Source organism: Nerophis lumbriciformis, linkage group LG27 (assembly GCF_033978685.3).
Source record: "Nerophis lumbriciformis linkage group LG27, RoL_Nlum_v2.1, whole genome shotgun sequence".
Classification (NCBI taxonomy): Eukaryota; Metazoa; Chordata; class Actinopteri; order Syngnathiformes; family Syngnathidae; genus Nerophis; species Nerophis lumbriciformis.
The window spans coordinates 25,839,819-25,852,500 of NC_084574.2; the positions used below are offsets into that span (position 1 = coordinate 25,839,819).

At 40.1% G+C, this 12,682-nt stretch overlaps 1 protein-coding gene across 2 annotated transcripts in view; it reads right to left on the bottom strand.

The window, feature by feature from the left end:
• The window catches only part of pld5 (phospholipase D family member 5), a 57,753-nt gene that overhangs the window by 25,784 nt on the left and 19,287 nt on the right, over positions 1–12,682 (bottom strand). The window contains exon 1 of one of the 2 annotated variants that reach the window (XM_061988280.1): positions 6,046–6,229. The exons of the other annotated variant lie outside the window; for it this stretch is intronic. Coding sequence (XP_061844264.1) covers positions 6,046–6,078 — 33 coding nt within the window. The 5' untranslated portion in view covers positions 6,079–6,229. Of the gene's footprint in view, positions 1–6,045; positions 6,230–12,682 lie in introns of those variants that run through there. 2 annotated transcript variants of the gene reach the window in all.

A 12,682-nucleotide genomic window follows, 5' to 3' on the forward strand; every position in this document is an offset into this window, starting at 1 on the left:
AATGGCTTACTGGTTGTATAATAAGGCCATGCAGAATAAGGCATTAATAAGTACTTAATAATGACTAATTAAGAGCCAATATGTTACTAATTTGCATGTTAATAAGCAACTAATTAAGGGTAATATGTAGAAAATGGATGGATGGATGGAAGTTCCCCATACTAAAGTGTTACCCAATGCCTAATAATCAGTAAGGAAATGGCGTCGACAGAAAACAGAATGGCAATTTATTTTAGGGCCTTGGGGAAAAAAGGGAACTAATGACGCCATTAATGTTAATTTCCTCAATCGATTGAACTGAGGAAGGACGGTTTGTGATCAATAAACAACTCTCACTGCCTCTGTACAATAATATGGCAACAGAAACAGAGAAAATTATATGATTAATGTAAGGCTCAGAATAATAATTTTGTTGTATATAACGCAACATAACGTCCCAAATGAATGGGATTTTATCACCTCTGGCCCAGGTTGGAGCGGGCCAATGTCTTGTAATATTATTGGAGATATTTGTGTGCACAAGTCTATATTGGGCTTGCAATATAGATAGACTGGTGTATCAAGCCTAGATTTGTCTTTTTAACATTTTTTTTCTGTCCTATGTGACGTTGTTGGTTTTGTGAGCTGGCAACAAGACATAAGAACTCTATCACAGCACTGGTAGTTCAGTGGTACATACTATTGCCTCACACACACCTGGTAAAAAATGTTAGTATTAAACATCACAGAAGGAAAAACACACAGGAATAAGTGAAATGTGATGATTTTAATCTACATGTAACACTGTTTCTCGTGGTCTAGATCAGTGTACCGGTCCGTGGACCGATTGGTACCGGGCCGCACAAGAAATAAAATAAATAAATAAATCAACATAAAAACACAATATATACATTATATATCAATATAGATCAATACAGTCTGCAGGGATACAGTCCGTAAGCACACATGATTGTATTTCTTTATGACCAAAAAAAATAAACATTTAAAAAAATAAATAAAATACCAAGCTAATGTCTTTACTCTTCCTCCTAAACTCCAAATCTACACTTCTGTAGGATCCTAATTTCCTGGGGGCGAGAGCCACCACTCTCTGGAGCGTTTGTGATGGACCTTTGACCTTAATAGATTAATCCTCTAAAGGATTGTGTGACCAAATACAAACATATGCTAGTTAACAATCATATAAGAAATAGCTACATGGTATAATTCACCTCACTACTCAGTCACATTTATAACCTACTTTTGGCGTATGTCTGTAAGATGTTAATTTCTGGAGGCGTTTCCAGATTGCAAATGAAACCACACCCAACCTTCTACAAAAGTATCACAATGTATCTGTTAGAATAATTGTATCTAAGTTATCACAATACTTTGTGTTACATTGAGTTCCTGGCGAGAGGACAAAAGCTGTCTTTAATCCTACCAAGCAGAAGCCTTGTAAAACTCCACTGTGTAGGATTGGAAGCAACATGAAGATGTTCTGTTTTTTTCATGTATTGTAATCAACAGAAATATATTGTCTTGACCCAAGAACTACAAAAGCGAAGAGGAAGCAGGACCAGACTCCCCTCCAGGCACCGCTTCTTTGAACTGTTTTACGACCTTTTCTGTGAACTGTTTACGACCTTTTCTTTTGAACTGTTCTGCAACCAAAGGCGATGGCTGTTTACGACCCACGTCCCTTAGAAACAGCCGTTGCCATGTAATCAGGGAAAGTCCAAATAAAAGAGGTGGCGTACAATCTTTCGCCAGAGCGTGTTGAGACACTGTGCAAGGGTACAGTGTCCAGGCGTCTCTCCTCACTGAGCCAAATTGAATTCTGTCTCTGTTTAATAGATATCATCAGTGTTTGAACCTGACAGTATCTTTTGAAAATGTACACTGTTTATATATATTTTGAAGAAGAACATCCCCACAATTTTTTTCTAGACACAGTTGAAAATAAATGATTGATATGGAGTTGCATACAAAAAGATGCTTTTAGCAGCATTTATGTCACTATATGTTGCACGTCGGTGTTATTGTGCACATGCCAAGACTGAATTAAAATGAATTTATCCAACCTTATATTATGTGTCCTCAAACTCAGTTGTCACACTCTGGCTGATAGCTTTACTCAATGTCCAAATAAGTACGGCCACCCCACTGTGACATCACAACGTAGCCTGACTGCAGAATCCCGCAGGCAGAGGCTTTAAAACTGTGTGCAAGCTAAAGTGAATGAATGAACCTTAATTTTTGATGCTTTGTCATTCGAGTACCCAACATTGTAACAACATTTATGAATCAGAAAATGCAACATTCCTCATCGGTCCCCTTTAAGGTACACACACATGACACATTTAAAGCAGATATGGCTTTTGAATTTTGGTTCAAGAGAACTGGCCTGGACAACAATGATGGTAGTGTACTATGGAGTCAAAACACTGCGACTCCAGTGACTCTTAACAAGACTCTTGGAACTGTCGACAGGTATTTTGGCCAAATCCTCATTAGCAGACTGCTGAAGCTCTTTCAGTCTTCACCAGGCTTCATGTTTCTGGGGTTGGTCTGTGTGTTGGGTCATTGACCCGTTGAAGGACTTATGACATGCGACTGAGACCAAGCATTCTGACACTGAACAACCCATTTGTCTCTAGAACAACTTGGTAGTTTTGTGAATTTATTGTACACAATCGCAAAGTCCATGGGTAGGATGCAGCATAGCAGTCTTAGAACAGTCCCTGCTCTTTTTCCCTGTATGCTTTGTTTAGAGCAAATGCAAATTAGCAAAAGGCTTGTCAATATGCATTCTGACAAATTCTAGTTTTTATTTTTTGTCATTACTAGGGATGTCCCAATCAACATTTTTCACCTCTGATCTGATCCGATCTCAAGTCCCAATTTGACACATTGACTAAAGATTATTGAACTGCAAATGTTTTACAGCAAGCAACTAAAGTAAACACATTGACACATTTTTATAAAGTTTATCCTTTTTACAAAATAAAGTGACTAGTGCACAATAACTAAACAATGGGCTCCCATTTAAATCATTAGGGTTTTGCCCTCAAATCCATCCTCTGTTCAGAGACTTACTCCCTGACTTTGTAAACTATATATAAAAAAAAAAGATTTTGTAATAATAACAACAAGAAAAAAAATCGATCTAATCACTTCAATTATATACTGATACTGTACTAGGTATCGATAGTATCGACATCTGGATCGATCACTCCTACTTTACATTAAAGCATTAGAAGTTAGCTTCTTGTGTCGTCCTTTGTGTGTAGCATGCTTAGCAATTCATGTTTCTCTAGTCCTCCAGTGATAATAATAATTGAAAAAAAAAATACTTTTTTGTGGTGAGAATTAGTATCTTAGAAGCGGTGTTGCACTGTTGATAGACGACACATTCAGATTTGAGCCTGTTTCCTGGCAAGACACGCACCCTCCTAGAAGTCATACAACTCCTGCATGTGTGTGAAGTTAATTATTTGATTCATATTATGTTTAACATATGGTGAATGTTTATATTCCACTTGGAGAAAGCGAACCACCAGGTTTAAGTAAATAATGGTTGAGTCCATAATAAATTAAAGAGCCCTAGTTGGACATTTGCAAAAGGACTGGGTTAACTCTCTCACAAGAACAGGCAATAAAGTCAGACTTCGGAATGCAAAAGTGATAGCTCTATCCTGGAGGAGAGACTCCATGTCTATCTTCACGTCAACTTCTAAGTTACAACATATAGAGGTTGTTTTCCGGTCACTCACACATGAACATCTCCTTACAAGGTCAGGCTGTACTCTCCCGAATGAACACACACCCAGACAGAGAAAGAAGGAATATAAGAAGGTAGTTCGGCTCCTCCGAGTTAGGAGTCCTTAATTTTTGAGCTGACCTCCTCCAGGAACTGCAGTCCTGTATAATGACGCTCGCTTGTAATAAAGCAACTTTTGGTTCTCCGACGTCTCTTTTGATCCATCCACCCTTGTGTCCGGACAAGGATGACAAGACCAGAAATACACATCATGTGTAACACGCAACATGGAAATCTAATTGTGTCTCCATGAGCGAGCATCCATTTTGAAGGAATCTTTCTGTGAGTAACTGGGACACAGCTGAGGTAAAGATCGGAAGGGCTCGGCAGCTCATCAGCCGATCAATTAAAAAAAGGCACATATTGGCCTGCGATCCGATCCTATGATCGGGACATCTTTAGATATTACTTTTGTCAATTTTAAGCTATTTCAGTGACCATTTGAACTGAAACTGTTGGATTTGTATTGATTTAAAGGCCTACTGAAACCCACCACTACCGACCATGCAGTCTGATAGTTTATATATCAATGATGAAATCTTAACATTGCAACACATGCCAATACGGCCGGGTTAGCTTACTAAAGTGCAATTTTAAATTTTGCGCGAAATATCCTGCTGAAAACGTCTCGGTATGATGACGCCTGTGCTTGACGTCACGGATTGTAGAGGACATTTTGGGACAGCATGGTGGCCAGCTATTAAGTCGTCTGTTTTCATCGCAAAATTCCACGGTATTCTGGACATCTGTGTTGGTGAATCTTTTGCAATTTGTTCAATGAACAATGGAGACAGCAAAGAAGAAAGCTGTAGGTGGGAAGCGGTGTATTGCGGCAGGTGTTGTGCCGGATAACGCACCCTCGCCGTAGAATGCACCCCTTGACTGTTGTGCCAGATAACACAGCTGGTGTTTCATTGTTTACATTCCCGGAAGATGACAGTCAAGCTTTACCATTGGCCTGTGGAGAACTGGGACAACAGAGACTCTTACCAGGAGGACTTTGAGTTGGATGCGCAGACGCGGTACCGTGAGTACGCATGCAGCTGCGGCTTCCAAACATTTGATTTCTTGCCCGTACGTGCATGCCGCTATGTGCATGTCACGTACGTAACTTTGGGGACTTTGGGGAAATATATGTGCTGTATGAACTTTGGGGAGGTGAACGGTACTTTGGGCTGTGGGATTGAGTGTGTTGTGCAGGTGTTTGAGTTGTATTGGCGGGTTATATGGACGGGAGAGGGGAGGTGTTTGTTATGTGGGATTAATTTGTGGCATATTAAATATAAGCCTGGTTGTGTTGTGGCTAATAGAGTATATATATGTCTTGTGTTTATTTACTGTTTTGTCATTCCCAGCTGAATATCAGGTCCCACCCGCCTCTCACAGCATCTTCCCTATCTGAATCGCTCCCCCTGCCCTCTAGTCCTTCACTCTCATTTTCTTCATCGACGAATCTTTCATCCTCGCTCAAATTAATGGGGAAATCGTCGCTTTCTCGGTCCGAATCGCTCTCGCTGCTGGTGGCCATGATTATAAACAATGTGCAAATGTGAGGAGCTCCACAACCTGTGACGTCACGCTACTCGTCTGCTACTTCCGGTACAGGCAAGGCTTTTTTATCAGCGACCAAAAGTTGCGAACTTTATCGTCGATGTTCTCTACTAAATCCTTTCAGCAAAAATATGGCAATATCGCGAAATGATCAAGTATGACACATAGAATGGACCTGCTATCCCCGTTTAAATAAGAAAATCGCATTTCAGAGGCTTTTAACGATATGATAAACATTGTTTAGAAAGGAAATTTGTTAATGCAACAACAAAGAACAAATGTTATCCTTCAAAAAAGCCTTGCAGGACAATGTTTGATCCACCCTGTCCTCCATCTCGCTAACAAGGCAGTGTTGTTCTCTCCTCTTATATCCACTGAGACCCTGAAGTCTTCATTAGTCTGACCTGAGGCAAACATCATGCTTGACTTGCAGATATGCACACTACTTCTTGGAAAGGTTTTTTTTTTTTGTGCTGATTCATCTAAAACTCACCTCAAAGAAATCAATTATGGAAATGAAAAATGTTAGTTGTCCAATATATTACATTGCAAATACGGAACTGAATATAGGAACGCCATTTCCTGACATTTCAACATAAAGAGTTCATACATGCAAACTACAATGTGATGAAGTTTGGATGTTACACACAAATTACACACGAGAAACATATGAAGGCGTGGGGACACATCACCTTTACGGGTTCCTGCGTGGTCGGTCCCGCCATGAGAACTGCACCGCTTCAAACTTCTGTGACAGTAGCTCATTTGCATAATCTTCACCGGTCCGTTTGTGCCTCCCAGCCAGCCATTCTCTATACTTCCACGTCTCAGCATGCGTCTGTTTCTCTATATGTGTGTGTGTGTGTGTGCACCCAATGTCCTGATGTTACCTGCAGTTTGAGGTGTGTGTGTGAGCAGTCCAGTATGTGATGTGTGCAGCTCCACAGTGACACAACAGAAGCTGTTGGAGGGGATGGAGACAGACCAACCCCCCCCTGTTCCAAGCACCAATGCAAAGCGGTTGTTCCGAAATCCCAGCAGACCTCCCCTCCCCTCCCTCCTATGGTAACAAATCCTACAGCTACCTTGTGATCAAACCTAAATTGGTTGCCCTGAAAAGAACAATGCATAAACCTGTCACATCTTTAAATGATAAATTGTAAGAGACGGGATGCATTTACACACCTGGTTACTGTAACCATGCAATACTGTCTGCTTTAAATCACAAATGTAGCTTTTGTAAGGACGATCCAATAAAAGTGCACTCATTTGTGTTTTACTGCAGCATCATGTCCCCCTGCTCTTATTAAAGAGCCTTGGTGGAGCAACACAAAACATGGAAACACTTTCTTCTGCACTTTTATTTACCTCAATCAATAGTTGCAGAAAACAACATATGCTGCCAACGGCTGTTGAGATTCCTAAGAGGCATGAAAACAGAGTGAGGGTGTTTGACAATGGGGAATGTGTAAATACAAAGGCGTAATGTTCTTAGACTAGACTTAGACTTAGACTTAGACTTCCTTTTTATTGTCATTCAAATGTGAACTTTACAGCACAGATAAGAACGAAATTTCGTTACATAAGCTCATGGTAGTGCAGGATAAAAAAGCAATAAGGTGCATATATAAATAAATAAATATATATAAATAATATATATAATATATATATGAAATAAATAAATATAAATAGATTACTGTACAGATAAATATATTGCACTTTTTCACATGCGTCCACGTTTATGGATATATGTTATATTGCCTTTTTTATTGCAGCGAGTTAATCCTTTTTGGGGGGAGTTGAGGGGGTAATTTAATTTAATTATGATGCGTTCAAGAGTCTTACGGCCTGAGGGAAGAAGCTGTTACAGAATCTGGAGGTTCTGCTTCGGAGGCTGCGGAACCTCTTTCTAGAGTCCAGCAGTGAAAACAGTCTTTGGGGAGGAGTCTTTGCAGATTTTCTGAGCACTGGTCAGGCAGCGGCTTTTTGCGATCTCCTGGACAGGAGGAAGAGGAGTCCTGATGATATTTTCCGCCGTCCTCACCACTCTCTGGAGAGACTTCCAGTCTGAGGCATTTGGCATCCTCTGTGGAGCGGTTAGGGCGATACGCAAACTGGTATGGGTCAAATGTGGGGGGAAGTCTGTAGACAATATATTCCTTTACCAGCCCCTCGAAGCACTTCATTATGATGGGGGTGAGTGCAACGGGGCGGTAATCATTGAGGGAGGAGATTGTGTGCTTTTTTGGCACTGGAATGATTGTGGCCGTCTTAAAACATGTTGGTACCACAGCCTGGGTCAGTGAGATGTTGAAGATATCTGTGAGAACCCTAGCCAGCTGGTCTGCACATCCCTTAAGCACCTTGCCCGGAATGTCATCAGGTCCCAGTGCTTTCCGGGGGTTCACTCTCCTCAGGGTTTTCCGGACATCCGCTATATCCAGGTTGAGCGGCTGCTCATCAGGGCGAGGGATGGATTTTCTCGCCGGAGTGGTGTTAAGTGCCTCAAACCTCGCAAAGTAGTTGTTAAGGTCATCTAGGAAGCTGATACTGTTGTCACAGGGACAAGGGGCAGCTTTATAGTCCGTGATGACCTGTATGCCCTGCCACATTCTTATTGAAGAATATAATTCGACATGTTTCCTTTGATTCCAAAGTAAATTTCATTCGCTTGAAATGAGCAAATATTGCGAAATCATGCACTTTAAAAAAAAATTATGACCAACATTGTTCAACTGAATAAAGCAGTTCAACTTAAAGGAGAAGTGCACTTTTTTTGGAATGTGGCCAATAATTTCCAATCCTTAGGAGAGACAAGAACACGTCTTTTTTTATGCACTCTAAATTGTAAATAAACGTAAATAAAAGTCTGCTTACAATGGAGCCGATAAGAACTATGACGTCATTGAATTTATTTCGTCCATAAAACCCGATTAATAACCATCCATAAAGCGCCAACAATACCTTGTTTACGTTTCGTGACCTGAATATTAACCAAGTATTAGCAATATTGTTATTATAAGTACATGTAAACTAAATGTGGGCTTTTTGACAAAAAAAAAGGTCCCCCGAGCCCAGACCGGGGAAAAATACGGTCCGCGGACCACATGAGGCCCATTAAGATTTTCAATCCGGCCCGTCGGACGTTCTACATCATTTTTTAAGACCCTTAATAACAAAACTGTAGCCGGCATTAAGATGTGCAGTGCTGTTTTTAAATGACCGTAAGTCTTGAACTATAGAAAGTATTTCAGTGGTTGAAATCTGCGCTTTTGGGTGTTGTACCAGTTATTACGGTAATCTATGTCACAGCAGCTCAGAGGAGGAACAAACCAGAGTGGGCGGGGTTTGTTTTCAGAGTAGCCAGCCCGAAACGCATGTGTCCGAAACACATGCGGTACAAAATTTCTACAACAAGCTCCTGCATAAAAGTGATAATATATCATATTGTAGGTGTTAATTATCCTTTGCATTCATATTTGCTGTTACATTTTTGTTGTGTTGTGATTGATTGTAAAATATGTCTATCAAGGAGCTGGTCTGAGAAGTAAAAGAGGAGCGACGTTCATATGTTGTTAATATTCAGTGTTTTATTGTTCATAGTTAATATTGTAAATCCCACTTTCTTTATTTTAATGTACATTTTGGATGTCCCATTCAGTAAAAAACTGTAAAATTCCATTCCGTTTTGTTGAGGTGGTCTGTCATAAATTTTTTAGAATACTATCGGACTTTTGGTATTAGTGTTCCTGAAAAAAAGGGACCCAAGCACACATACTGTACAGCAGATTTTTACAGATAAATGTGTATATATCATTTATACACACATACACATTGGCCCCCCCAGACACATTTTTTTCTCTCAATGTGGCCCCTGAGTCAAAATATTTTCCCAGCTCTGCCCTAGTCCTTCTTATCTGATAACATATAAGACGTTTTGTTATGATGCACGATCAAGAGGAAGGAAGGAATACAAAGAATGTCACAGCCAAGAAAGCTGTCATGAGTGTTTGGACAGCTTAATGCATGTCCTCTTCTTTGTGAGAGCGCAAAAGGAGAGAGAGAGCGAGAAAGGTCCGAGTCACATCCCAAAGGACTTTTAGAATGTGCATCCATCGGAGTCAACCCTAATTTTTCAAACGATAGTCCTTACCAATTTTCCGTACAGTAGATCAGGCCTGGGCAATTATTTTGCCACGGGGGGCCAAATTTAGAGAAATTAGTGTCTGGGGGCCGGTATATCTAGTTTTAAAGGCCTACTGAAACCCACTACTACCGACCATGCAGTCTGATAGTTTATATATCAATGATGAAATCTTAACATTGCAACACATGCCAATATGGCCGGGTTAGCTTACTAAAGTGCAATTTTAAATTTCGCGCGAAATATCCTGCTGAAAACGTCTCGGTATGATGACGTCAGCGAGTGACGTCACGGATTGTGGAGGACATTTTGGGACAGCATGGTGGCCAGCTATTAAGTCGTCTGTTTTCATCGCAAAATTCCACAGTATTCTGGACATCTGTGTTGGTGAATCTTTTTCAATTTGTTCAATGAACAATGGAGACAGCAAAGAAGAAAGCTGTAGGTGGGAAGCGATGTATTGCGACCGACTTCAGCAATACAAACATAGCCGGTGTTTCATTGTTTACATTCCCGGAAAATGACAGTCAAGCTTTTCCATTGGCCTGTGGAGAACTGGGACAACAGAGACTCTTACCAGGAGGACTTTGAGTTGGATACGTAGACACGGTACCGTGAGTACGCATGCAGCTGCGGCTTCCAAACATTTGACCGCTTGCCCATACGTGCGTGCCGCTATGTGCATGTCACGTACGTAACTTTGGGGACTTTGGGGAAATATATGTGCTGTATGAACTTTGGGGAGGTGAACGGTACTTTGGGCTGTGGGATTGAGTGTGTTGTGCAGGTGTTTGAGTTGTATTGGCGGGTTATATGGACGGAAGGGGGGAGGTGTTTATTATGCAGGATTAATTTGTGGCATATTAAATATAAGCCTGGTTGTGTTGTGGCTAATAGAGTATATATATGTCTTGTGTTTATTTACTGTTTTAGTCATTCCCAGCTGAATATCAGGTCCCACCCGCCTCTCACAGCTTCTTCCCTATCTGAATCGCTCCCACTGCCCTCTAGTCCTTCACTCTCACTTTCCTCATCCACGAATCTTTCATCCTCGCTCAAATTAATGGGGAAATCGTCGCTTTAGCGGTCCGAATCGCTCTCGCTGCTGGTGGCCATGATTGTAAACAATGTGCGGATGTGAGGAGCTCCACAACCTGTGACGTCACGCGCATATCGTCTGCTACTTCCGGTACAGGCAAGGCTTTTTTATCAGCGACCAAAAGTTGCGAACTTTATCGTCGATGCTCTCTACTAAATCCTTTCAGCAAAAATATGGCAATATCGCAAAATGATCAAGTATGACACATAGAATGGACCAGCTATCCCCGTTTAAATAAGAAAATCGCATTTCAGTAGGCCTTTAAGAACACTAATACACAACCTCACAATACTGTATGAATGCTAAAAACGTTGTGACAGACCGCCTTAAAAAACGCAGTGGAATTTTAAATTTTTTTTACTGAATGAGACACCCAGAATGTACATGAAAATAAAGAATGCGGGATTTACAATATTAACTATGAAGGATAAAACACTGAATATTGACAACATATGAACGTCACACACCCTCTCGATTGACATATTATGCAATCAAACGAAACGCAACAGAAGTGCAACAAACACAGCGAAATATGAACGCAAAGTGTAAAACAAAAAACACCTACAATCTGATACATCTGATACATCACTAAGCTTTAGAACTTTGTCGTAACAATGTCCTTCCGCGTTTGTCCCTGACACCCACATTTCAGGCTGGCTCTAGAAACACTCTGTGGAAACGCTCCCCACACACACTGCTTGGTGCCTCGTCTGAGCTGCTGTGACTTAGATGACCATAGTAACTAATTACATTACCATAGTAACTAATTAGATTACCATATTAACTAGCACATCATGAAAAAGCGCAGATTCCAACCATTGAAATACTTTGTATAGTTCAAGACTTACGGTCATTAGAAAACATCACTGCACATCATAATGGCAGCGACAGTTTATATCTTAAAGATCGAAAATAATTATTTGGGACTGTCCGGGGGGCCAGATTGAAAAGCTTAACGGGCCGCATGTGGCCCCCGGGCCTTATTTTGCCCAGGTCTGCAGTAGATAGATGCTGCAGAGTCATAGGGTGGATGTGAGGGATCACCTTTGAGAGAAGTTTGTGGCTTTCTAAGTCACTTTATAAATCTTGTTGGCAGCCCTGGCACGCATGCTGGCCTTCTCCTTTATTTCAGTAAAAACTTGATGGGACGTCATTTATAACTTTGACATTTTTCTAAATGCGTAAAAGCCTTTTTAGGAGTGAAGACGCTGAGGTTGTAAAACATTTCATGTTCATCTCAATGGGCCCCATTCCGCAACCGTTCTTAAGAACACATTTTGTTCTACGGCCCACTTACAAAGTTTTTAAGGAGATTTTTGTATTCAATCAATCAATCAATATTTACTTATATAGCCCTAAATCACGACTGTCTCAAAGGGCTGCACAAGCCACAACGACATCCACCAATCCACCAATGTTTTCTTAGCTTTGTTCGTAGGTAAGAACAAAATCTACGAGTGCTCCAGAGCGCTCTTAGGGTGGCCTATTTGTTCTTAAGTGTGTCAAGTTCCCTTATATATATATATATATATATATATATATATATATATATATATATATATATATATATATATATATATATATATATATATATATATATATTTATATATATATATATAAATAAATATATATATATGTATATATATATATATATATATATATATATATATATATATATATATATATATATATATATATATATATATATATATATATATATACACATAGATAAATAGATAGGGACGGATATAGTTATATATAGTATAGTACCAGGGTGTCGCTCAAGAGCCGCATGTATTTCTAGAGCCGCGGTTTGCTGACCCCCGACCTAGGGTGATAGAAGAAATATAAAAATATAATAAATCTGTCGGTGGCAGCACAAGAACACGCTATGTTTAAAGTTTCACTTTTGCATCTCATGGCGCATAACTGTGGTGCATTCAAGGACTCTTGATTTAAGTTAGTAACGCAAGCGTCACTAGTTTTTAAAGACAGGGCATGGTTTAACCCCCGGGATATGCAGTAATAACAACAATATAATCATAATAATACAATGTTTTATTTTGATTTATATTATTCACTGATG